The sequence below is a fragment of the Strix uralensis genome, chromosome 9 (genome assembly GCF_047716275.1).
Source record: "Strix uralensis isolate ZFMK-TIS-50842 chromosome 9, bStrUra1, whole genome shotgun sequence".
Classification (NCBI taxonomy): domain Eukaryota; kingdom Metazoa; phylum Chordata; class Aves; order Strigiformes; family Strigidae; genus Strix; species Strix uralensis.
Genome location: NC_133980.1, coordinates 30,341,838 through 30,366,372, shown reverse-complemented (window position 1 = coordinate 30,366,372; position 24,535 = coordinate 30,341,838). Strand labels below are relative to the sequence as shown.

General features: G+C 63.8%; 2 protein-coding genes across 10 annotated transcripts; one reads left to right on the top strand and one right to left on the bottom strand.

Moving 5' to 3' along the window:
- The first annotated feature begins 403 nt into the window (after positions 1 to 403).
- SNED1 (sushi, nidogen and EGF like domains 1) lies at positions 404 to 22,293 on the top strand. Of its 7 annotated transcripts, none has more exons than XM_074878111.1 (33): positions 404 to 817; positions 4,058 to 4,345; positions 4,941 to 5,081; positions 5,795 to 5,957; positions 6,880 to 7,005; positions 7,143 to 7,256; positions 7,981 to 8,094; positions 8,345 to 8,458; positions 8,594 to 8,710; positions 8,996 to 9,121; positions 9,405 to 9,509; positions 9,956 to 10,069; positions 10,222 to 10,338; positions 10,827 to 10,943; positions 11,029 to 11,145; positions 11,412 to 11,525; positions 11,608 to 11,781; positions 11,918 to 12,031; positions 12,945 to 13,058; positions 13,471 to 13,584; positions 13,672 to 13,785; positions 14,398 to 14,694; positions 15,876 to 16,059; positions 16,152 to 16,264; positions 16,791 to 17,069; positions 17,497 to 17,641; positions 17,964 to 18,046; positions 18,829 to 18,915; positions 19,165 to 19,281; positions 19,724 to 19,814; positions 20,433 to 20,516; positions 20,775 to 20,812; positions 21,178 to 22,293. In XM_074878111.1, the coding sequence occupies exons 1-32, from the start codon at positions 614 to 616 to the stop codon at positions 20,809 to 20,811; spliced, it is 4,338 nt and encodes a 1,445-aa protein (XP_074734212.1). In that variant the 5' UTR covers positions 404 to 613; the 3' UTR covers position 20,812; positions 21,178 to 22,293. The 7 variants fall into 7 exon arrangements, with proteins under 7 accessions (XP_074734212.1, XP_074734210.1, XP_074734208.1 ...); XM_074878110.1 differs by having other exon boundaries at positions 461 to 817; positions 14,632 to 14,694; XM_074878105.1 differs by having other exon boundaries at positions 461 to 817; positions 19,727 to 19,814.
- Positions 22,223 to 24,230, bottom strand: MTERF4 (mitochondrial transcription termination factor 4). 3 transcript variants are annotated; one of them, XM_074878114.1, is made up of 4 exons: positions 23,891 to 24,230; positions 23,633 to 23,817; positions 23,183 to 23,555; positions 22,223 to 22,710 (listed from the first exon to the last, which is right to left on the bottom strand). In XM_074878114.1, the coding sequence occupies exons 1-3, from the start codon at positions 24,228 to 24,230 to the stop codon at positions 23,193 to 23,195; spliced, it is 888 nt and encodes a 295-aa protein (XP_074734215.1). In that variant the 3' UTR covers positions 22,223 to 22,710; positions 23,183 to 23,192. The 3 variants fall into 3 exon arrangements, with proteins under 3 accessions (XP_074734215.1, XP_074734216.1, XP_074734214.1); XM_074878115.1 differs by having other exon boundaries at positions 22,223 to 22,471; XM_074878113.1 differs by lacking the exon at positions 22,223 to 22,710 and having other exon boundaries at positions 23,012 to 23,555.
- Positions 24,231 to 24,535: the final 305 nt, after the last annotated feature.

The following is a 24,535-nucleotide window of genomic DNA, read 5'->3' as shown; positions in this document are numbered from 1 at the left end:
ATGGCAGCGGGGGGGGGGGGGGGGAATGGGGCGGTGGCTGGCCCTGGAGGGGGCTCTGCACCCACGCGTGTCGCTGGGTGGTGACTGCTTGTCCCTCGTGGGGGATGAGGAGGCGGCGAGGGGTCCCTCTGCGAGTGAGGGAGGATGAGGGGGTCCCTCTGCGGGGGAGGATGGGGGGTGGGGGGGGTCCCTCTGCGGGCGGGGGGGCGGCAGAGGGTTCCCTGCGGGGGGTGCCCCCCCCGCCGCCCCCCAGCCCCGCCCCGCCTGATTTGCATGCCCCGCCCTCCCGCAACCGCCCTCCCGGCGCGCCGGGCGCCCATTGGCTGGCGGCGCGGGGCATATGCAAATCCCCGCGGGGGGCGGGGCTGCTGCCGTGAAGGAGCCCGGCGCGGCGGCGGGGCGCGGGGCGGCCGCGGGTGCCTGGTTCCGGCTGCGGCCCTCGGCTCCCGGCCCTCGCCCCCCGGCCACCGCCTCCCGGTCCCGAGCCCTCAGCTCCGCGCAACTCGCCGCCTCCGAGCTCCCTGCCCGTCGGCGGGCGCCCTTCCCCCGCCGCGCCGCCATGCCGCGGTGGCCGGTGCCGGCGTGAGAGGCGAGCGGCGGGGTCCCGGCGGCCATGCGGGGCCTGGCGGGCTGGGCCGTGCTGGTGGCCCTGGGCGAGTGGCTGTGGGCGGGCGGCGTGGTGCCGCTGGCGGATTTCTACCCCTTCGGGCCCACGCAGGGCGACGCCGCCACGCGGAAGCAGGACGACGGCGGCTCCGAGCTGCGGCCCCTCTCCGTCCCCTTCCCCTTCTTCGGCGCGGGGCACACCGGCCTCTACGTGAGTACCGGGGGGCGGCGGGGATGGCCTCCCCGGGGCCTCCTGCTTCATTTTATTTCATTTTATTTCATTTTATTTCATTTTATTTCATTTTATTTCATTTTATTTCATTTTATTTCATTTTATTTCATTTTATTTCATTTTATTTCATTTTATTTCATTTTATTTTTAAACTACTATTCCACTTGGATGGATCCAGGTGCATCTGGGTTTCCACGGGGGCTGTCGGATGGTCCCCATTTAACTCTGAGCATGAGGGGAGTGCGGCGTGCCAAGGGTTGGGGGGAAAATCCAGTGGGGCCCTAGGCTCGGGAAGTGTGCTGGCCCCCCCCGACGCCTCGGGGGGTGCAGTGGGGGTCCTGGCCGTGCCTCGGGGGGTGCAGTGAAGGTCCTGGCCGTGCCTCGGGGGGTGCAGTGGGCGTCCTGGCCGTGCCATGCTGGGGATGCCAGCTGAAGCGCTCACCAGCAGTGGGGAGCCCTGGCCTTGGCCTTGGCTGGACCCAGAAATACCCACACTTCGTGGGATTGGCCCTTGCAGGGGTGTGCTGGGGGTTGGGGGGGTCCCAGCAGCAGGAAGCCGGGCATGGCTGGTGGGTGAGAGCTCAGAGCGGGCCTGCTGTGGCCCCTGGATAGTGGCCCTTGCCAGGGAGGAGGTGGTGGCACGGCTCTGGGTGCGATGCAGAATAAACACAGCTGCCCTTTGGGTTGTGCTGCAGCGGGCTTGGCTGGCCACTTTGGCACGTTCTGCTCCCTCTCCTCTCCTCCCCGAGCCTGCCAGGGTGGCTGGGCCACTGGGACCCCTGCTGATGTGCTTCCCTGCAGCCCCCGAGCCACTCGGAGGGCACCGTGGCCGGAGAGCTTGAGTCACACCTGGCCCATCGTGTCCCCCACAGCTGTGGCCGTCAGGCAGAGGAGTAGCCCTGAGTGCCCAGTTGTCCCTGGAGCCTTTTGGGCAGTGCTGGCTCCAAATGCCTGCCCTGCATCCTGGGGTGGGGTCTGTGCTCCCCGTGCCAGCTCCCTCCAGGCACAGTGAATCCTAACGGTGTCCTGGTCCCTTCTCTTCTCCCTGGTTTGCCCTGGGCTGACCAATGATCCGGACCTGGCTGGCAGAGGAGAGGACTGAGCGTCACCTCGCTGCCATCTCGGAGCTGGGCTCACGTCCCGTTGCACTGCCTTGGCTCAGTGCGGGAGGTCCTTCGTCCTTGCTGGTGGTTTTTTTTTTTCCCCCGATAAAAGAGCCAGCCTTGTCATCAGGTGTGAGGAACCTGGCTTTGGGGCTTGAGCCACGGTGGGAGGATAGAAGAGGCTGGGAGAAGCCAGGTGACGTGATGGCCCTCCCATACGGGATCTGCAGCACAGCTCTGGGGTTTGGAGGGGCTGCAGGGGTCAGAGGGTGGTGCGTCCCCCTCCCCTGAACTAAGACCTTCCCAGCTCTGCAGGACCAGCATGCCTGCACCCAGCACAGGGGTCTGTGTGGCCGGGCTGCTCCTCCCCGGGGAGCTGCTGTCCCGGTGGGGCTGTCTCAGGGCTGGGCTCACCTGGAAACCTCCGTCCTCGAGGGCTGCCGCCAACCACCCCCTCCTCCTCTGCAAAAACCAGCAACAACAAAAAAAGCCCTTCTTGGCTCTGGCTCTCTCCCATCTTGCTTTAATCAGGGGAAGAATGTTCCTCCGCGGACACTGCGGGGTTACGGAGGCTTTGGGAAACAGGAATCCTCTTCCCCTTAGTCACAGCAAGGGCTGCCCCATGTTCACATGGAGGGGCTGGGGACCCTCCTCGGGGACTGAAGACCCTCCCTAGGGGCTGCAGAGGCCATCACAGCCTCCCCCCGCTGCCACCCCCAGCCTGGGGGCAGCTGGGGCACAGGCATGCTGGCTTCGGCATGGCTCCTGGCGGGATGCTGGTTCCCAGCTCCTTGTCGGCACATGAGCGTGACACTGCTGCCTGCCCCTGCCTGCTGGGTGCCAGGGCTGCTCTCTCAGCTTGAGAGCCTCTTGCCTGCACCGTGCCCCCCCTCTTCCCACCCTGCAGCCCAGGGACTTGCCTGGCTGGTGCTGCCGGAGTCAGGCGTTGCACGGTGGGAGCTCAGCTTGGGGGGGCTGTGTGCTCCTGCCTGTCCCCCTTGCAGGCAGGGAAACAAAGCAGCTGGGAGCTGCCTGCCTCACTGGGGTTGCTGCTGTGGCAGTGTGCTGGCAGGGTCTCCTCCCAGGAATTTGGGGGCTGAGGGCGAGAGCGTTTCCCTTTGATCCCTGTCCCCTCACTGCCTGCTCGGGCAGCAGTGCAAGCAGGGGTTTTCCTCCTCTTCCTCATTCCCACTGCATCCCCAAGCCAGGAGGCAGCGCTCCAGGCAGCAGCATCCACTGTCTCCAGCTTCCTTCCCTGGGCTGAGGGCCTCTGCCATGTATCTCTGAGCTGGGCATCCCAGGGCCCTGATTGCCCCAGTCAATTCACAGAATCATCTGGGTTGAAAAAGCCCTTGAAGCTCCTCCAGTCCAACCATGAACCTCACACTGACTGTTCTCAACTCCACCAGATCCCTCAGCGCTCTGTGAATTAGTGCTGGGGAAGGGCTCGGAGCTTGAGTATCTTGTCCAGGGTGTCTGGCATCTCCAGCTTTAACGAAAGCAGCTTGCAGAGGCCCAGCCAGCCCCGAGGGCTTTGCATGGGGTGGTGAGGCTTGGTCACCTGAGGAGCTGGGAGCTCACTCGGAGCACTGCGCATGCCAGCAGCAGGATTGCTGCCCTGCGAGGGTCCCCCCGCCCCGGGCTGGTGGCTTCCTGGCTCGGGCATGACAGCGATGCTCAGCCCTAGACCCCAGCCCTGTCAGCTGTAAGAGGGCAGGGAGGGAGCAAAACAGCCCCTCGTCCCCACCAAGAGCATCGGCACGAGCTGGCCAAGCGCACTGGGCACTGTTTGTTTAAAGCGCCGGGGCTGCCGCAGTTTTCTCAGCTGTTCCCCCTTCCCCTGGCCCGGCCGCTGTGGAGAACAGGGCTGGGTTTGTTCAGGCAGCTGCCTCCCTGCAGCCGCGCTCCAGCGAGCAAGCGGCCGGGGCGGGGGGCTGCGGGCGCCGGGGCACGTCTCTGTTTCCAAAGGCAGGAAGGGGAAGCGCTCCAATATTTGTGGAAAGCAGAGGGGTGGGGGGGAAAGAAAGGTGAAATGGAAAGCGCCTATAAAACGTGGATTCCTGCCAGCAGCAGGAGTCAACGGTGGCTGCCCGTTTCTTTCCCTCCCTCTCTCTAGGTGAACAACAACGGGATCATCTCATTCCTGAAGGAGGTCTCCCAGTTCACGCCGGTGGCCTTCCCCATCTCCAAGGACCGGCGCGTGGTGGCCGCTTTCTGGGCGGATGTGGATAACCGGCGGGCGGGTGATGTGTATTACCGGGAGAGCACTGAGCAGCCCATCCTGGAGAGAGCCAGCAGGGACATCGTGCAGTACTTCCCCGAGTTCCCGGGGTTTTCTGCGCAGTGGGTCTTCATTGCCACCTGGTACCGAGTGACCTTCTTCGGGGGCAGTTCGTTTTCTCCAGTGAGTAGCTGGGGCAGAGCAGCTGTTAGTTTAGGGGTAGGGTTTTTTTTAAAAGGAATCTCCCACTGGAGTTCTGGTGCCTTCCGTGGCGCTCCTGGCAGGTGCAGCACGGAGCCGTCGGCAGGGCTGAGCTGACCCCGGTGGCTCCGTTGCGATGCCTTGCCGTGACAGAGCAGTGACAAAACCAAAGCCTCCTCTCTGTGCCGCATGGAGGCTGCAAATTGCCAGCGTCCCCCTTCTCAGGCAGCAGCAGGGCAGCGTTCGCCTGCCTGCATTTGCCTGCAGCTGTGCTGAGGAGCCGGTTGCGGACAGGGTTTGGTGCCGTTCTTCCAGAGACCTGATAACCACAGTTCTCCCCACTTTTCCAATTCCTTTGGGAGGAGAAGCAAGCTGTTCTGCTGGCTGGGGGATCACAACACCTTAGGGTTAAAAATAATTAAACCCAACTGCCTTTTCTAGCAGAGGAGGACTGGGGCTCAAAGAAACACCCATTTGTTAAATGCTCTCTGCGTCATTTTATTTTCTGACTGTTTTTCGGCTGGCTCGCCTGCCCCGCTCCTGCCTGCTCACTGCTTTCTTCCCCTCCCTGCTGCAGGTGAACACTTTCCAGATCGTCCTCATCACGGACGGCAAGCTCTCCTTCACCATCTTCAACTATGAGTCCATCACCTGGACCACGGGTATGCACGCCAGCAGTGGGGGGGACTTTGCTGGGCTCGGCGGCATTGCAGCACAGGTAAGCAGCGAACGTGGCCCCCTGGGCGCCCAGGTAGTGCATCCGCCCTGCGAGCTCATGGCTCCTCGTTTGGGTTTTTTTGGAGGTGGAAAGCCTCCCCCTGCTTTTTTTCTCTCTTTTTTTTTTTTTTTTTTCTTCTTTAAAGTTCTTAAATATCCATGTGTACTCTGGCTCCCAAAGCTGAGACCATACAGGGGGCTTTGTTACCCTGAAACCACAGGTCTTTGCCTTGGCTGCTGCCTCTTAGTCCCTTTTCCTTCCTAACCTCAGCCTTTAAGAGCAGCTGCCGCAGCCAGCACAGTTTTTGCTCATATTTTTATTTCATCCTTGTGTGCGTTGTTGTGTTTAAGGGAAAAAAAAAAAAAGCCCACACCCGCAAAAACCCCAGTACCTGTTCGGATGTGTGAATTTACCGGCAGTTGATCCGTGCCTGGCTCCCTGCCTGCCAGCCTGCAGGATGCTGCAGGTGGAGAGGAAGTGGATGGGTTTTGAATCCCAGGGGAGGGACTGAGGGGGCAGGGCGACCGCTTCACCTTGTGCTGGCTGTCATCGCAGCGTGTGGACAGGGCTGAGCCCTGGCGGGTGGAAGGGGACAGCTGGTCCAAGAGGTGCCACTGGCGGTGCTGAGTGGCAGGAGAGACGAGCCCTTGTGCTCCCGCTGCCTTCCTTTCACGCTGGTGATGTCTCTTTACCCTCTGCCTTTGTCCTCCCAGGCAGGTTTTAACGCTGGTGATGGAAAGCGCTACTTCAACATCCCTGGATCCCGCACTGATGACATCGCTGACGTGGAGATGACGACAAATGTGGGTATCCCCGGGCGCTGGGTGTTCAGAATCGATGATGCCCAGGTGCAAGTGGGGGGCTGCAGCAATACAAGTAAGAGGACAGCAGTTAGGTTTATTTAACTCCCAACCCAACCCCACACTGTTCTCCAGCCCTGTCTTTCCCTGCCTCAACCCCCACCTCCACAGGGTGGAGGAGATGGCTCAAAGGACTTGGGGAGGGTGGGGAGGCAGCCGTGGTGGGGCTGTCCTCAGCACCTGCCATAGCTGGGGACCTGGGGACGGCACCCACGGGTGCTCTGGGGCTGGGAAGGGGCTGGGAGAGCAAATGGGGAGGGGAGGAAGACTTCAGAGACAAAAAGAGCCTGCGGGGAGCCGTGAGGGAGGCTGGGGAGGAGGTGAGGGTGCACAGGCGGGACCCTGCTGCCAGGCAGGGCAGGGCACGAGGGGCTGGCACCCTCGGGGGACGTGCACGTCCGTAAGTCCCAAGAGGCTGGAGTGAGCCGTGTGGAGGGCTGCCGAGTGTCAGCCTCACCCGCGGGGCTGGGGTGCCAGGGCTGGGCCACACGCCTCACCATGGGGGTCCTGACACATACCCCCCTGAGCCACTGGCCTTCTGTTCCTCATACCCACTTCCCCAGCCATGTTTTCCCACCCGTGATCTGTGTGTGTCTCGCGTTACCAGTGGGTTTGCTGTACACGGGCTCTCCCATCCCCTTTTCCCTCTGCCCCGAGTGATAAGCGAGGGCACTTCTATGTCCCCCTGGCCAGTGAGGCTGACCCCATGCAGCCTCTCCCCCTCACAGAGGAGGAATAAAACTGCCCCCCTGTCCTAGAGGAGCCCGCAAGGAGTGGACCCTGCCCTGCCACGAGGCAGGCAGCCTCCGTGGGCTCCCTGAGCACCCTGGGGAGCTGGGCGGGCGCAGGGACAGGCCCCGGAGCTGGTGTGGCTGGAAGGTGGCGGGTGAGCCCTGCTGGGGCGTAAGCTGACGGGGAGGCACCGCCTGTCCTTACAGCCTCCGTCTGCCTGATGCTGCGGCCCTGCCTGAATGGGGGGAAGTGTATTGAGGACTGCATCACAGGGAACCCCTCCTACACCTGCTCCTGCCTGGCCGGCTTTACTGGGAAGAGGTGCCATGTTGGTGAGTGCTGGCCCCGAGCTTCTGACACTCGGGGAGCAGGTCTTGCTCCTGGAGTCACCGCTGCATGCTAGCAGGCTGTCTGTCCCCGTGGCTGTCCCTGCCCTGAGCTCCTGTCCCCACCTGGGGCTCTGTTTCAGATGTGGATGAGTGTCTCTCCCACCCGTGTCAGAATGGAGCCACCTGCCTCAACGGTGCCGGCAGCTTCAGCTGCAGGTGCCTGCCAGGCTTCAGAGGTGCCAACTGTGAGACGGGTGAGTGTGGAGACACCGGGCTTGGGGGGCTCTTCAAGACTGGGGCTCCTGCAGCAGCTGCTGGGCTCCAGTGGTTTGTGACAGCCAGCTTGGATTTCAGCTCGCTGCAGGCAGAGGAAACTTTGCTCTGGCTGTGAGCCCTTCCTGCCACTGGCAGCCTGCTCCACTGAGGGCTCGGCTCGGCGCAGCCGCCAGCACCGCTCCCCGCCACCGCTCCCTTAGTGAGAAAAGCTGGCGGTTGGTGCTTAAACAGAAGTCTCAGGGGCCCTGCTTTCGCAGGTGATGCTCTGGTCCCGAGCCCTTTGAAGCCAGCAGGGACTCTCCCAGTCCCAGGCAGGGGCCGTGGTGGCCAGTTTCCCCACCGCTGGCCTCCGCCCACCGGTGGAAGTGCCGCCAAAGCATTTGGCTCCCAACAAGTCTCCGCACTGGTGGAGAAGGCGAGCAGGGAGTTGACTTTCGGGGAAGGGAGGGAGGGAGAAACGCCCAGCACGGCATGTTGGCATCCAAGAGGCACAGGGGGATGAAAGGGCTGAGCTGCCCAAGGAAGGGTTTTGGGAAGAGCTGTACCTGGGGACATGGCTGCCATCTCCTGCCGGAGGGTGTGTTGGTGGCTCCGAGCTGCCCAGCCCTGTGTGTGCAGAGGATGCCATGTGCTGGTCCTGAGCCTGAGTTGATACCCCCCTGCATTTTTGCTTTTTTTTTTTTTTTTGGGTGTCCACTGCAGAAGAGTCACCATGTGAGAGCAGGGTGTGCCAGAACGGCGGGAGGTGCCAGGTGGCGAACGGGACGGCAGCGTGCTTGTGCCAGCCGGGGTACGCGGGGGAGGACTGCCAGACAGGTGGGTGGCAGGAGCTGGCTCACAGGGGACACAGTGACACTTCACAACTCAACCTGCCTTCCTGCCCTGCTTCACCCCTGGAGGGGAGCACTCGGCGTTGCCAGTGGCACTGATTTTTTTTTTTTCTTTTTTTTTTTTTTTCCCTGGCCATCGCCTTCCCCCTCCGGAGCATCGTCCAGGATGGGAGGCAGTGGGTGAAGCGGCAGTGTCTGTGTGTGGCCTGACTGCCCCTCACGGCCTCCCCTTGCAGAGGTGAATGAGTGCGAGTCCAGCCCATGCCTGAACGGCGGGCACTGCGTTGACCTGGTCGATAACTACACCTGCGTGTGCCTGGAGCCCTTCGTTGGACAGCGCTGCGAGACAGGTGCCTGCTCCTGCCTGTGTCCCGGGAAGGCCCAGGCCAGGGAATGTGTCCCCCGTGCTCCCAGTGGCCATCATTGCCCCTCTCCTGGAGCCAGGCTCTGCTCATCACTCACTCACTTGCTTTTCCCCTGCCAAGACTTGTCTTCCTGCGAGGACCGGAGCTGCCGGAACCGGCAGACATGCAACTACATCCGCCCCGGCCGCTACATCTGCACCTGCTCCCCAGGTTATTACGGCAACAACTGCCAGTATGGTGAGTGGAGGTGCGCCTCGCCCAGTCTGGTACAGGAGCTGGTTGTGGGGGAGCTGGGCAGGAAGGGGCAAGTGGCTAAAAAGGGGCTGCATCAGCCATAGGCAGCCCCAAAAACTGGGGGGCAGGGTGTGCAGAGGGGTCACAGTGCTGCCAGGAGGGAGCTCCTTCCAGCGAGGCTGCTTGGCCGTGGTGGGGTCTCTGGGGTGAAGCCTGGCTCCCCCAGGACAGAGGGTGTTCCAGCCCCTGGCTGGGATGGCTCTGGCTCAGCCTCCCCCTTCCCCACAGGCGGGCCCCGCATGCCCGGTGCCTGCCTCTCCCACCCGTGCCAGAACGCAGGCAGCTGCCTGGAGACGGAGCAGGGCTACATCTGTGAATGCCAGGAGGGCTACACTGGGCAGGACTGTCGAGACAGTGAGTACTGGGGGGGGTCTGGTGGGGTGTGACATCTCTAGGGGAGCCGTTGTGCTCCGGAGAGGGCAGAACAGCAGCCCCGGAGAGCCTCTTCAGCGCTACTGGGCTGAACAGTGGATCTGTCCCACTGAAGGAGGCTGTGCCTGGGTGTCTTGGGTGGGGGGTGCTTGTGGCTGCCACCCACCTGAGCTCCTCCTGTAGGCAGCAGCCGGCAGGACTGCTTGGCTGTCCCAGCCCTGCAAGCAGGAGGGGTCCTGGGAAGCTCCCGTCTTCTCTCTTGCAGAGCTCTCCGAGGGCTGCGAGTGTCGCAACGGGGGCAGTTGTCTGGAGGGGAATGTCACCATCTGCCAATGCCCGCCTGGGTTTTTTGGTCTCCTCTGTGAATTCGGTAGGTGAGGGCTTCTCGCTCGCTGTGTCAGCCCCCACTCCGGGATGCTTGAGCCAGGCAGGCTGCGGGCAGGCAAGGAGACACTCTGCCTGTGCCTGGGCCTAGCATGGTACCAGGGGCACACGTTGAATTTGAGCCTGAAAATGTCATTCCCTGGTGAGGAAGCAACACTTCCGTCTCCATCGCTCCCCCTTGAGCTGTACCTCTCCCAGCCCCTGGCTCCAGCCCAGACCCCTGGGTGGGGAGGGAACTGCAGCCTTCACGTGCTTGCTGGGCATGCAGGCTGGCCGCTGCCATTCGCATGTTCTGCGTTGTGGGGTACAGAGGGTCCCTCCCATCTCATCAGACCCTGCAAAGTTAGGAGACCCCTGTTTCTGGCCAGGCAGCTGGCTGGGTGTCCTCCTGCTGCCAGCTGATGGAGGCCAGTGCTGGCCGTGTGTTTGCAGAAGTCACCACCACGCCGTGCAACGTGAACACGCAGTGCCCGGACGGCGGGTACTGCATGGAGTATGGCGGGAGCTACCTCTGCGTCTGCCACACTGACTATGGCACCAACCACAGTAAGTCTGGTCTGCAGGGGCGCAGGACTAACCCAGGGAGGGACATGAGATGGGGTTGGGGAGTGAGCAGCTCCCCACAGTCATCAGCTGGGGAGCAGTCCTCATGCCCCCGGTTGTACGTCCTCAGTGATGCCCTGTGTTTGGCTCTGCAGCAATGCCATCCCCCTGTGACTCGGAGCCCTGCATGAACGGGGGGTCCTGTGAGGTTCATGATGATTCGTACACCTGCGAGTGTCCTCGAGGCTTCCTTGGCAAGCACTGTGAGAAAGGTACCTGCACAGAGCAACCTGCCGGCCCTGGGACCTGGCAGGGGGTGGGAGAAGAGCTTGGACCCCTGTGGGAGATGAGTTGCTGCTCGCTGAGCTGCAGCTGGAAGCGGGTGCAGGTCATCCCATCCCATCCCGTGGGGTGGAGGGAGGATTTCATGCTTCCCTTCGCAGCCCCTGACAGTTGCAGCAGCGATCCAAGTTGTGTTTCCTGCACGGCACTATCAGTGTTGGAATTTTTTCACATGCCTGAGCTTCCGGCCTCAGGAGCAGCTGCCCGTCCCCTGGCATCGTGCGTCCACGGCCCCCCCAAGGCCCTGGCACGCGTCTGTGCGGGTGTTGTTTCACGGTGCTGCTGAGCCCAGGGCTGTGAGGCCCGGGTGTGCTCAGCTTGCCCGCAGTGAGGGGTTTGGTGGGGCCCTGGCGGGCAGCGGTGGCTCTTGGGGTGCCAGCAGCAGTGGGTGACCCTGCTCTTGCTGCTCTCTCTGCAGCCAAGCCACGGCTCTGCAGCACGGGGCCCTGTCGCAACGGGGGCACCTGCAGGGAGGCAGACGGCGAGTACCACTGCACCTGCCCCTACCGCTTCACCGGCAAGCACTGCGAGATCGGTACGGCCCCCCGGCCCCCACCCGGCGGGGAGAGCCCGCAGCTGCCCCGCTCGCTGCTCAGCTTCTGCCTGCGCTCTGCCCCCAGGTAAGCCGGACCCCTGTGCCTCGGGGCCCTGCCAGAACGGGGGCACCTGCTTCCACTACATCGGCAAGTACAAGTGTGACTGTCCCCCAGGCTACGCCGGCCGGCACTGCGAGATCGGTAGGTGCGAGCAGGGCACAAGCAGGGTGTTCCAGTGCTGGGGGCTGCCTGGGGAGGTGTTGGGGCTGCCGCTGAAGCCAACAGCCACAGCGGGGGTGAGCAAGCCTCGCCGCTTGCTTGGCGAAGCCCCTTCCCTGTAATTTGAAGTGCTTCAACTCTTCCCTGCACCCTGCTGGAGGGCAGGGCAGCGCTGCTGGAGGGAGAAAGGGGATGGCTCTGGTTTGTGGGTTCTGCCAGCTCTGCAGCTCTTTGCTCTGCTCTTCTAGTGCCCTCCCCGTGCTTCCTTAGCCCCTGTGAGAACGGCGCTACCTGTGAGGACCTCGGTGGGGACTACGCTTGCACCTGCCCTATGGGCTATGTAGGGAAGCACTGCCAGTCCGGTAAGGGCCTTGCGCTCCCCCTGCCAGCCCGGGGCTCGGGGTGCCTCTGCAGGCGCCGCTCAACCCCCCCGTCTCTCCCCAGAGGTTGACTGCGGTGTCCCCAGCGAGGTGAAGCATGCCCAGGCCTCTTTCAACTCCACCAAGGTGGGCTCGCTGGCTGAATACCAGTGTGAGCTGGGCTACACCCTCAGTCAGCACAACCACCCCCGTGTCTGCCGCTTGCCAGGCATCTGGAGCGACCCCCCGGAATGCGATGGTGAGGAGTGCCGGGGAGCAGCCGAGCCCTGGGGCGCCATCCCAGCGGGCTGTGGTCACAACCACGGCCTGGTGACCCCCTCCCCTGCCTGGTGCTCACGAGTCTTGCCTTCTTTCCTGTGCCCAAATGCCTGCAGAGATTGATGAGTGCCGGTCCCAGCCCTGCCTGAATGGTGGCCGGTGCAAGGACCACGTTGCAGAGTTCCTGTGCCTGTGTGAGCCGGGTTACACCGGCCACCACTGCGAATCAGGTAAGAGTCGGGTCTGCTCCAGGGCTGCCACAGGCAGCTATAGCAAACTCTTCCTCACCCTCCAACCCCCGGGGACCAACAGCAGGCATGAACCCCACAGCCAGGAGCTGGGCTGCCTGCATTCGTGTGTGCTGGCTTCAGTCTCCTGTCTGTGCACTCAGATCAACCCCTGGCCAGTGGAGGGATGGGCTGGCGGGGAGATACAGCTCCTGATCGGGTGGAGGAGCAGGCAGAGGCTGCGGGGGTGCGTGTGCTGCTTGTGTCCCCCTGCTAACAGATGCTGTGTGGGCACCCCTGTCACTGACGGGGCGATGGCTTCTCCTGACGTGTGTTAAGCCTGTGCAGAGAAGCCCCAGATCTCGAGATGTAGATGGGAAGTGCCTTGCATGGCTCCAAAGTTATTGGCCAAGAGGTGCAGGGGGAAAAGCAGCTTGCGGTAGCACATTTTTGGCTGCGCTGTGCTCCTGCTCCTGTGTGCATGTGTGGTCATGGTTGCGTGTGGGCACTGGTTGAAGGGGGTGACAGGCAGCACGGGGACTGATGGGACTGTGGCAGGCAGCTCTAGCCCGACTCCCTGGCAGAGGATGGTGGTGGGAAAAGATGGGATGTCTGCTGGGGCTTAGAGGAGGAGATGTGCTGCAGGTACTCCATGGGACCTCTTGGCACAGCCCTATGCTGCCAGCTGCCCCCAGGTGTCCCTGTGGGCATGTCCCCGTGGCCAGCTCCTGCCGCAGCCCCTGCGCAGGGGCAGTGGGTTCCTGATGGCCTCAGGAGCGGGGCCGTTCCTGGCTGGTAGGCTTAGGGGTAGCGAGCAAGGTGGGGAGGGTCTGTGCTCTGTGGGAGAAGCGCTGCCTCTCCGAGCCCCCCAGCCCCATCACTGTGCTGAGCCAGCACCTCTCCCACCACTCCCCAGATGTCGACGAGTGCCAGTCAGAGCCCTGCAAGAATGGTGGGACCTGCCGGGACCTCCCTGGGTCCTTCGCTTGCTACTGTCCCGAGGGTTTTGTGGGGACCCAGTGCGAGACAGGTAGGGACTTGGCCTTCCCGGGGCAGTGGGAGGCTGGACCGTGGGCACCAGGATGGGCACCAAGCCAGGTGGCTGGTTGCTGTCTTGGGCATCTTGACCCTGAGCCGTCGCCCCAGGCGCTCGTTGCCTGTTGCACCTCCTTGCCTGTGGTTTTGGGGGCAGAGCTGAAACTGCTCCAGTGAGGAGGGAGTAAGGAACAAGGTGTCTGCCAGCGATGGATCCCCTTTTGAAGGCATCCACCCCCTGCCAGGGGACGCAGCCACCGTGACGCTTGGGTGGGATTCTGGGGCCAGACTGGTTTTGCTGAGCCCTGGGCTGCGTGTCCATCCCGCTGCCCCCCTGGGGGGTCGTTGCTGTCGCTGTCGGGCGTGCCGGGGACCCCCACTCACTGCTGGCCTCCTCCCACCTCCAGAAGTGGATGCTTGTGAGTCGGGCCCTTGCCAAAATGGAGGGGAGTGCAAGAGCTACGGGGGCTCCTACCTTTGCATGTGCCCGGAGGGTTTCTTCGGCTACCACTGCGAGACAGGTGAGGTGGGCAGGGTGGCTCGGCACGGGGCAGCCGCTTGGCCAGCCGGCACCACTAACGCTGCCGGGCCCGGCGCCTCTCCCGCAGCCAGCGACCCGTGCTTCTCCAGCCCCTGCGGGAGCAGAGGCTACTGCCTGCCCAGCAACGGCACCCACAGCTGCACCTGCAAAGTCAGCTACACAGGCAAGAGCTGTGAAAAAGGTAAAGGCCCTCAGCAGCGGCACCAGGACGTGGCGCGGGGCTCGACGCCAGCCTGGCGATGGCCGCTGCCCGGGAGGGGCTCGACACCGGCCGGGACCAGCAGCTCTCCTTGAGGCGGGCAGGGCTGGGGCCTCGCCTCTGTGGGGGACAGCCCGGGCCCCACCGACGCGGCGGGCGGGTGCTGACGTGCCGAGCCATTGCCGCGGGCGCCGGGCTCGGCACGAGGACGCTGGGGACAGGTTTCCCTGGCCCCCTGCAGCCATGGCGATCCCTCGGATGCCCTTAGGAGGGGAGGCCAAGGCGTCTGGGGGAAGCCTCTCGCCACCCACGCCAGCCTCCCCGGGGCCCCTCGCCCCATCTCTCTGGCGCCCTAGGCTCGGCAAGCTCTTGGCCACTGGTGCTGCCAGGTCATGGTGGCTGGGAGCGCTCCCGGTGCGCTGGCTCCTGCCGGGCCAGCAGTGGCTGGTGCCCACAGGGCCCCTGCCAGGGACGCCGAGGGAGAGAGCAAGGGCCCTTCCTCCATCGCTGCCGCTCTGCCTCTTGCTGCTGGGGTCTGTTCTCTAAAGATTCATGGCGTTACCTCTCCCCTTTGCTTTTGCCCACACCCTGAAGAATTGCTGCCACCAACCTCATTAAAGGTGGAAAGGGTGGAGGACACTGGTGTGTTGATTTCTTGGCACCCACCTGAGGACGCAGCCGCCAGGCAACTCATTGACGGCTACGCCGTGACGTACGTATCCCTCGACGGCTCTTACCGCAGGACAGATTTTGTGGACCGAAGTCGTTCTGCCCACCAATTGCGGGCACTAGCCTCCGGCAGAGCCTACAATATTTCTGTCTTTTCAGTCAAACGCAACGTGAACAACAAGAATGATATCAGCAGGCCCATCATGCTCACCACGCGCACTAGTGAGTAGCGTCCCGGGGGGATGGCGGTCGGGAGCACGCGCGGCCCCGCAGGTGCCAGGGCTTGTGCTGTCTCCTCCCCGCCGCCGGCTCCAGCCGCAGCCCGGGCCTGTGCCGAACCCCGGTGGGTTTGGTGGTGCAGATCCTAAACCCCAACCTGGGGCCTTTGGAAAGCACTCGGCACAGAGAATTGCTGTTCTCTTTGCTGTGAGTAAAAGGGGACTGAACCCGCCGCAGCTCGCTGGGCCCCTGCCCCGTGGTAAGGGAGCCAGCGGTGGGACTTCTCCTGGATCCTGTTCATCGGGGCCAGGCTGCTCCTGCCACACCAGTTACTCCTTGTCACTGGGCCTGGGGTAGTGTGAGCCCCCAGTGCTGCTCGGCTGAGCTGGCAAAGCCCCCGCCCCAGCCAGGCGGCAGGGCCGGGTGATCTTTGCTGACAGCGAGTCCCGTGGATGAGTTGCCCTGCCATCCAACTGGGCTTGGTCTGGGGATGTGCCAAGAGGGCAGAGGTTGGCAGGGATCTCTGCTTCGCAGAGAGAAGTGATGCCTCTGTGGGGACGTGGGCAGGCGGAGCAGCTGAGGTCCTGCTTTCTTGGGCAGGCAGGTGTAGAAATCAAGTGCAAAGTGAGGATGGAGGGGATTAGACCTAGAAAAGCTGTTCTCTAACGAGAGGGGGATGGCCGCGGGAGAGCCTGCAGGTCACATCCCTTTCGGCAGGCTGAGACTGAGTGAAAGCCCAGGGGAAGAGAAGGCAGGCATGGTGCTGGGCACAGCAGGGGTCTGCACCCCTGGCCACTGCATCTCAGGAGATCTTGAGCCAGGGCCGGAGGATGGGGGTAGTGAGAACCAGGCTCAGGACAGTCGCCTTGGGGCACACAGCGGGCTTAGGGCAGGCCCAGGCACTGCAGCCCTGTTGGAGCTGGTGGGGGGCTGGGGCTGGAGGAGGACAGCCCCAGGGGTGCTGTGGGTGGCACGAGGCCTTGAGGCACGGCTGGCTGCCTGCCCATGGGTGGTGAGGATGGGAGAGCCTGAGTCCAGCAGGGCAGGTAGTGCTGAGCTGCTCCTGATGGTGAAGCTGATCCAGAGGGGCAAGCAGGACCCCCCTTGCGGGGGCACAGGGATGGGATGGGGCCGCCTGTGATGACGTGTGGCTGACCACAGCCCTCTCCGCTTGCTCCGGCCAGGACCGCGTCCGGTGGAAGGCTTTGAGATCACGAACGTGACAGCCAGCACCATCACGGTGCAATGGGCTCTCCACCGGCTCAAGCACTCCACTGTCAGTAGGGTGCGTGTCTCCATCCGCCAGCCGGGGGACCTGGCAGACCGCACCGTGGAGCTGAACAGCAGTGTGGCCAAGTACACCTTCCTGTGAGTGGGGTGGCAGGCGGGCGCCGGGCCAGCTGGCCCTGCCCCCAGGCTGCCTGGCTTACCCCTTCCCACCCTGCCTTCCTCCTCCACAGGGACCTGCAGCCAGGAGAGAGGTACGTTGTCCATGTCACGACGCTGAGCGGCTTGGGGACAGAAGACCACCCCTCCGAGAGTCTGGCTACAGCCCCCTTCCACGTGTGGACAAGTGAGTGTGGTCGCCTTTGCCACCACCCCCTGCCACTGCGGAGGCCCCGGGGGCTTGGCAGGCCCAGGGCAGCCGCAGCTCGTGGTCAGCAGGAAAGCTGCAGGGAGGGGAAGGTGCGAAAGCCGTCAGCCTGTCTGGCCAGCCCGGCGGGTGGGAGGCGTGCAGGCGGCCCTCAGGAAGGGCAGGCGAGGCAGCAGCACGTCTGTCCCTGCCAGATGTTGTTTGCTGCCCAAGAGCAGCATGAGCTCAGCCCCATGCAGAGCCCACACGGGCCTGATTCATCCCCTGCTGTACAGCGGCCAGAGGGCGAGGGCCAGACCTAGGTGCCAGGGTGCAGCGAGGCTCTGCCCACCTTGGCGGGGACACGGCGCTGCACGGCTGGAACTGGGCTGGGGGCTGGTCAGGGCACAGCCAGGCGAGCTGGGGCCCTGGCACGCTTATAAGGCGGCGTGTGAGCAAGTAGGGCGGCTGTCGCTCAAGGACACCAGCGCTGACCCCTTTTCTCCCCGCCTCCTGCCTGTCCCAGGGCCTCTCCCCCCACAAAACCTGACTGCCTCCCGCGTCACCGCCACCTCCGTGTCCATGGCGTGGGAGCAGCCGCCCGCCGGCGCCGTGGAGGGGTACATCATCAATGTCACCACCGCTCAGAGCGTGAAGAGCCGCTACGTGCCGAACGGGAAGCTCGTGTCCTACACGGTGCGGGACCTGCTCCCTGGGCAGCGGTACCGCCTGTCTGTGACGGCCGTGCAGAACACGGAGCAAGGCCAAGTGCACAGCGAGCCCATCCACCTCTACGTCACCACCCGTGAGTGCCTGGCTCAGCAGGGCTGGGGTGCTGCCAGTTTGCTGCAGTACAAGGGAAGCGATGGGCTAACGTGGAAGCGGGGCAGGGAGGGTAGGAAACCAGTTGACCAACAGAGTAATGAACCCGTGGGGACTTGCTCCCCCAGAACCAGGTGCCTGCAGCAGGCTATGGGAGCAGGATATGGGTCCCCTGCAAAGGGAGGTGGGGGTTGCAGGGTGCTGCCTCCATCAGCGGAGGCCAGATGCAGAGTTACAGCCCTGTGATGCTTCACGGGAACTGGCACTCGCAGCCCAGGTATGTGGAGAGTGTGCACATGGCCCCAGAGAGTGCTAAATGGCAGCTTGGGGATGAGGGGACTGGCTGGGAGTTGTGTTACTGTGCTGACTCGTGGCCTGCCTCCTGCTAAGCCCAACCCTTTGGTCTGCAGTGCAGAGGGATGGGACTCCAGAGAGACGGTGGAGCCAAGCTGGACACCCCCGGGTCCTGCGCAACAGGCTGCCCCCAGCCTTCCTGCCCGAACTCCGCTTGCTAGCAGATCACGACACAGCTGAGGAGCCCTCGCCAGCTCCCAGGTAGGCACTGCTCCGGCAGCAGCACCCCTGGCTTTTCTACCAGCCCTTGGCCCAAGGATTGGGCCCTCTTCCCAGCTCCTGTGTCTGGGTACACACAGGGTCGGACCATACTCCTGCTGGGGTACGCCTCTTGCCCACTCACTGGGGTCCCGAGCCAGGCAGGCCCTTGCCCTCCAAGCAGGTCCCCCACGCTGCTCGCAGCTGAGCCCGGGGCACTCGCACCAAGCCTGGTGCCACCACCGAGTGTTTTTATCTAGCTGCCTCCAGCCCTAGCACGTGGGGCAGCTGTGGCCCTGTACCCTCATGGCTTCCCTTGTCCCAGGTTCACCGAGCTGGTGGATGGCAGAGGGAGGATCAGCGCCAGGTTCGGCGCTGTGTTGGGCAAATCGATCACTGTGAAGACACGTAAGTGCTCTGCTGCTTTTCTGGTCCCCTCCTGTCACCCAGTGCCATCTCTTCTGCCTCCCCCCAGGACAGGGTGGCAGCTGGGCAGGCTGCTCTAGGGCTGCAGGAGCCATAGAGGAGGAGGGCAGAGTCCTCTCACTTCTCCCTGGGCAGACAAACTGCTTGCTAGACCCATGCCTAGGGAGAGGGGTGATGCGCAGCCAGTTGGAGAGCCCAGAGGGACCCTCACTGATGGGAGGCAATGCTGGCTGTGGCACAGGCTGGCCTTCTCCCCTGCCAGCAGCAGCAGGAAGGAGCCCAGGCAGTGAGCCTGCAGCCCTCCAGCACAGCCCCTGCCTGCCCAGCAGCCTGAGCCTCCACCACCAACCACAGCCTCACACTTGAGGAAGGTGCCTGGGCAAGAAGCCCCTTGCTAGCCAAGGACTAGCCTCCCATTTGCCATCCCTGGAACACCAGGGATACAAGTACCAGCCCAAGGTATTCCACCAGGCCCAGGAACCCCACATTGTGGGGCGGGGAAGGGGCCTGGCACACCTGACAGCAGCCCTGGGCTCACAGCATGTCTTGGCTCTGCCCCTGCCTCCCAGGGCTCTGTGTCCCACAGCCCTCCGGGAAGGGCAAGGTGGTCACCCTAATTCTAGGGGTGCCAGCTGGGAAGGGGTAAACCGTTGCCTCAGGCCTGAGCAGCCCCCTGATGCTGCAGGCAGGCTGGATCCCATCGGAGGGGCTGCCTTTGGGTCTGGCCCTAGCTGGAGGTGACATTTGACCCTCTTGTTGCCCAGAGCTGGAGGCTCCAGTGAAGCTGGAGAATGTGGAGGTGTCCAGCCAGGGCAGTCTGGCACTGCAGCTGCGCGAGGCAAAGAGCAAGAGTAAGTCTTGGGGGTGGGGGGGGACACACAGCAGCAGGGGCCCAGCCCCGGCCCCGCAGGCAGGCAGGATGCTTGGCACCAGCCTGTTCTTGTTGCTGCCCTGCCAGGAGGCACACCAGGAGCATGGTGTGGGCTGCTGCTGGCTGCCCTGTCCCCACTTACCTGCTCACAGCTCTCCCCAGGAGCACCCTGGCACGCCGGGGTGGGGTGCCACGGCCCCAGGGTCTGACGGTTGTACGTGTTTTACAGGCGAGGGGCAGAACTGCTCCGTGAACCCCTGCAAGAATGGAGGCACCTGTGCCAGGGATGCCGAGTCCTACCACTGTGACTGCCGCCCGGGATTCAAAGGCCGGCTCTGCGAGCTGGGTGAGTGCCATGCTGCTGCCGCAGGGCCGAGCTCCCTCCCGCAGCTGGACGGCGTCTGCCCAGCCACAGGCCCCCGGGGCGCAGGTCACCCAGCAGAACCCTGTCAGCATCCAGCTCCTCCCCGCTGAGGGGGCTCCCACCATGCCCGGGCTCTGCTAGAGAGGGCTGTGCTGTGCCGACAGCAGAGAGGAGCTGGGCTCTGCTCCTGCCAGTCTGGGCAGATCTGGGAGCCCAGGACTGCTCCGTGCTTCTGGCCCAGCCCTCTGTTTCTGGCACGTAGTTATCTAAGGGCTCTGCTTCTCATGGCGGGTCAGCTGCTGAGCCCAGCCCTCCCAGACAGCAGAAGGGAAGCTGGGGGGCCTCGCTGGCCCCTTGCCACGGGGCACAGGCAGGCAGGGCCAGAGATGGGCTTGTTGATAGCTCCCCTCTCCTGTTCCCCAAGCAGCCTGCAAGAAGGTGCCACACTCGTGCACGCGGCTGTACTCGGAAACCAAGTCATTCCCCGTGTGGGAAGGAGGCACCTGCCACTACCTGTGAGTACTGCCTGCGGGTTGTGCTCCCCACTTCCCCTTGTGCTCAGAGCCGGGGATGTCTCCCCGCAGCTCGGCTCTGGGGAAGGGAGAGCGAGCGCGAGGCTGTCTCGGACCCCGGCTGGCAGCTGCCCCCTCCCCAGCGCAGGCTGAGCGGCCTCGTGTGCCCTCGAGAGCCCCAGGGCTGCCCCGCCAGCTGCGTTTCAGGGCAGGGTGTTGCTAAAACAACAGCCCCGTAGCCGTGTTACCCACCTACATAGCAGTGAGGTTGGACTTGGTGTGCTGTGACCCTCAAGCAGCAGCGGCTCCCCTGCCCGCTGCTTGCCAGCCCAGCTCCTAGCTGCCTCTCCACTTGCAAGCAGAGGGCTGGGTCCAGCCCTGCTGCAGTGCCAGGGCATGGGGGCCTCTGCTCTGCCCTCTGCCCCCTCCCAGCCTTCCTGTGGTGGAGGGGCCCGGCTCTGTGGCATCAGCCCACAGGCACGGCAGGTTCAGCCCCATTCCTACCAAGGCAGCAGCTTGGAAGGAAATGCTGGAGCCCCCCCAGACTCTCCCATCACACTCATAAAAGCAGATCTGTCCCTGTTATTCCTTACAACTCGCCCCTCTGCTGTGTGTGTGCAGGTACAGGAGAGTCTACAAGGTACACCAGGACATCTGCTACAAGGAGAGCTGTGAGAGCACCGGTTCCGAGAAGACAACCAGCAGGTACAGCCAGCAGCAGCACGCCAAGCGCATTGGCCTTCCTGAGGCCCAGGACAGGAGGATGCAGCTGGCCCGCGTCACCGAGCGTGCGCAGGGGTGCCCAGGCAGGGGGTGGACTGGGAGAGGGGTGCAGGCACCCTGTGCAGAATGGAACACGAGGAGCTGCCCACCAAGGGTCAGGCGCCGGCTCCGCACACCCTCCCTGCGAGCGATGGCTGAGGGCTTGCGGGGCTGACGGTGCTCTTCTCCCTTCTCTTTCAGAAAAACAAGCAACAGTCACACACTGAAGAAGCCATAGAGTAAGTACTACCTGCCTGCGGCTGCCCGTGCCCCCGCACAGGGAAGTGGGGAGGAGAAGGGTGGAGGCGAGAGCGGCCCAGGCTCGTGCTGCCGTGTTGAGGGGGTGCGAGGGCTCTCCAGCTGCTGTGCTGGCCAGGCCTGGGCGTGTGGCTGAGGGCTCCTGGCTGTGGCGGAGGAGCAGAAGGCAATGCTCTGCTTCCCCACGGCTCCGCAGCCCCACGAACAAGAGATCCCTGCACGGAAAGGGCCTGGTTGCCGCCTGCCTGTGCGAGGCAAAGGCTGGAGCCCTGGAAGGCACAGGGGGTGGGAAGCACAGCCGTGGGGCTGTTGGGGTGCACCAGCTCATTCTCCTGTTCCTTCACAGGGTTCAAAGCAGTAGAAGCTTCATCTTTCCACATCTAAGAGCTTTTAAAACACCAGGAAGATCAGATCTGCTCACTGGGTTGAACACAGCGGGGGAACCTTCCTGCCTGGCATCAGCCTCTCCCTCTCCTCCAGGCCGTCACAGACGCGCAGCCGGATCGGCATGCCGAGCAGCTCCCCCTTCCCCGGGCCGGGCCAGCGCTGCCTTCGCGCTGGCTCGCCTGACTCCGGCCGCCTCTCTGCCCCCGAGGAGCTGCGCACCAGCCCACGCAGCGGCTGGCTGGTTGCCCCCCACGGGGCCCAGCCCTGCTCGCCCCACACCAGCGCTGGGCTCCCAGCTCCGCTCAGGCAGCGGCAGGGCTGCGTCCAGCTCCCTGCCGACAGCATCTGCACCAACCTGTTTTCATAATCCAAGGTTATAAATTACCTATAACCCCCAAATAAAACAGTTTAATGCAGACCAAAAAAGCCTTAGCTATCACCTGAACTGTGGCCCACAGCAATCTGGTTGGAGGAGGCCTTCCCGATGTAGAAAAGTTAGAAATGGTGAGCAGCTCCCCGGAGCAGCGAGGCGAGCGCCGGCAGTGGAGGTGCATCCCTGTCTCCTCCACTCTAGTGGAGGAAATTGAGGCAGCTTCTACTGCCTGCCTTTTTTTCTTTGCTTTGTAAACAATCCCTGGTTTTAACCAAATTTCCAGCTCAGAAAGCAACAGAGCACCTAGAAAGAACTTAAAAGTGATCTGTAGGGTGAAGTTTGTCAGCTGAGGTGTAACACCGTGCTTGTTCTGACGCTAACTGCCTCCAAGCCAGGGCAGGGCACAGCGTGGGCTTGGTGAGAAAGCGAGCCCCACATGTCACCCCCCAAGCTGCTCGCAGCCTTTGCGTTCCCCGTGGCACCAGCTGGCGCTGGGGTGCCAGTGCTGTGTTGTTTGCAGAGGTGAGGAACAGCGTGCAGTGGCTGCCCAACCAGCTGTGGCAGGGCAGGCAAGGAAAAAGCGTAGCTTAGAAATGTTCCTAGTTCGTGTGAGTTTGTATGACAACACTAGTTAAACATAGATTTGTGTATTAACGTACACAGTGTATATTATAAATTAATACATACCAGAGATATATCATAGTTATGGTATAGAGTGTTATTTCCCCAGCAGCGTGGGGGGCATCCTGGAGGGGCAGCCCTCCCCTCCTGCGAGCACTGCAGGGCACTTTGAGCCATGTGTCAAGCTGCAGCCTGGAAAATGCTCTTGGAGCAGAACAGGCCCAGGAATTTTGGTGTTCCTGGTGCCACCCTCTTCCTCCTGGGAGCAGGGAAAGAGTGCTCAGCCTGGAGTGGCAGCAGGGAGGATGTAAAGCCAGGACCAGCAGGCCCGTGTGATGCTCCCCTCCTGCACCGGCTCTGCTCCCCGGGGAGAACTGGAGTCGCACATGGACATGCCTCGTTTTCCTCCAAGGCCGCTTGATCCTGCTCCAGCCCCCCTGCCACACACCAGCAGAGGGGTCCTGCCTCCCCAGGGAGGGGGAAGAAGCCAGCCCTTGCCTGGAAGAGCAGGGCCAGGGTCGAGTCAGGACTATCCACGAGGGAGGGGAAGGGCTGGGGCTGTGGTCAGAAGGCGTTTGCACCCCTGCCCGGTGCTGGTCCGGAGGGAGGGGAGCACAGCCCCCCTGCAAGCCGGCACAGCACCCCCCTGCCTCCTGCCCCATGTAACGCAGCCAGGAGGTTTTAACCTAGCCTTGGAAATAAATTAGTTATTTCGGTTTGATTATTTTTTTTTAAATAAAAACACTTTATGGAAACTGGATATTTTTTAAAGTAGTTGCTCAATGAGGAGGAAGGAGGGTTACTGTTGTAAACCTAGGGGATTTATTGCTGCCCCTCCTTGGGGACCCCCACAGGTGGCAGGAGGGCAGGTCCTCGTGCCAGTGTGGGGTTGGGGCCCAGAGCACCCAGGAGAGCCGTGGGGCTGGGGAGGGCACCCACGGCGGGGAGCTTGGGCACCTTGGAGCCTCACCTCCTTGCTTCTAAGCTGTTTTACTTCCTTCGCTGTCCAAGTCTTCCTCTTCATATAGTGCATCCCTGTCCTCCTCCTCCTCTTCCTCCTCTTCCTCCTCTTCCTCCTCCTCCTCTCGAGCCAGCAGCTTCTTGAAGACCTCATACTCCTCTGCGGTGGCGCGGGCCAGGCTGGCCAGGAAGTCCTTCTCGGGGAGCCGAAGGATGTCCTTCAGCTTTGGGTTATCGGTTTTGGTCTGCCCTTTGTGCGGGGTCTGGTAGAAGCCCCGGCGCTCCAGGAAGATGTGCCGGTTCCTGAGCTCGGCGAAGGGCATCTGGAACAGCCGGGCCTTGGCCATCTCCTTCTGCCGGAGCCCCATCCTGAAGTAGGCGTACTGCGGGCGGGACGGCGGGTCACGGCCCGTCACCGCGGCCCGGGGAGCCCCCGGGGAGCCCCCCCCGCCGCGCTCACCTGGAAGTGGAGGTGGAGGCGGTGCGGCTCCTCCAGCAGCACGGCGGGGCTGGCCCCCAGCACCTCCCGCAGCTGCTCGGCCGTGAAGAGGCACCGCTCCCGCAGCAGCCGCACGGCCGCCGCCATCCTCCGCCGGGGCGCGGTGAGGAGCTGGGGGCAGCGGCCCAGGGCCCGCGCCAGCTGACCTGCGGGCACCGGGGTGAGCGCTGCGGGCGGGCCCGGCCCCCGCCGCCCGCCGCCCGCCGCCCGCCGCCCTACCTCCGTCCAGCCCCAGGCGCCGCAGCTCCTCGGCGCGCTCCCGCAGGCGCTCCGCCGGCATCCGCAGCAGCGCCGGGCTCCGCTCCAGCAGGCCCAGCGCGGCCTCGGCGCCGAGCCCCAGCAGCAGCAGCTGCGCCGCCGCCGCCTCCCGCCGCTGCGGGCCGAGCCGCGGCTGCACCGCCAGCAGCCGCCGGGCCTGCTCCTCGCTGAGGCCCAGGGCCCGCAGCGCCGCCGCCTCCCCGCAGCCGCGGCGGGGGCACGGCCCGGGCGCGCCGGGGGGGCCCCGGGGCCCCGGGGCCCGGCCCGCCCGCCCGCAGGCGCGCAGCAGCCAGCCCGCCATGGCCCGGCACCGCGCGGAGGAGGAGGAGCCGGAGGGAGCCCCCCCGCACCCCCGCCGCGCTCCTCCCCTGAGCCGCGCCCAGAGCCCGGCCTGGCTGGGCCGGGCCGCCTCCCCCACCGGCGGTGGGGCGCAGGCCGGGACCCCCCGAGCCGGCACGGCAGGGCCGCGGGGAGCTGCATCTGAGCGCAGACTGGAGAGAAGAGGTGACAGAGATCGGAAGAGCCAATGTTCGGTATTTTAGGTGGCTTTAGGGGACTCGGGCTGACCCAGCGCCGAGGGATCTGGTGGAGTTGGGAACGGCCAGG

What these genes read in the sequence shown, in the direction of transcription:
- SNED1 (XM_074878111.1), top strand. Translation starts at nt 614, where the DNA reads ATGCGGGGCCTGGCGGGCTGGGCCGTGCTGGTGGCCCTGGGCGAGTGG. An exon ending in GGGGACCCAGTGCGAGACAG is followed by an intron (nt 13,059 to 13,470) that starts GTAGGGACTTGG and finishes TCCCACCTCCAG; the next exon opens with AAGTGGATGCTTGTGAGTCG. An exon ending in CCCCTTCCACGTGTGGACAA is followed by an intron (nt 16,265 to 16,790) that starts GTGAGTGTGGTC and finishes TGCCTGTCCCAG; the next exon opens with GGCCTCTCCCCCCACAAAAC.
- MTERF4 (XM_074878114.1), bottom strand. Translation starts at nt 24,230, where the DNA reads ATGGCGGGCTGGCTGCTGCGCGCCTGCGGGCGGGCGGGCCGGGCCCCG. An exon ending in GCGCCTGGGGCTGGACGGAG is followed by an intron (nt 23,818 to 23,890) that starts GTAGGGCGGCGG and finishes CGGTGCCCGCAG; the next exon opens with GTCAGCTGGCGCGGGCCCTG. An exon ending in GCCTCCACCTCCACTTCCAG is followed by an intron (nt 23,556 to 23,632) that starts GTGAGCGCGGCG and finishes TCCCGCCCGCAG; the next exon opens with TACGCCTACTTCAGGATGGG.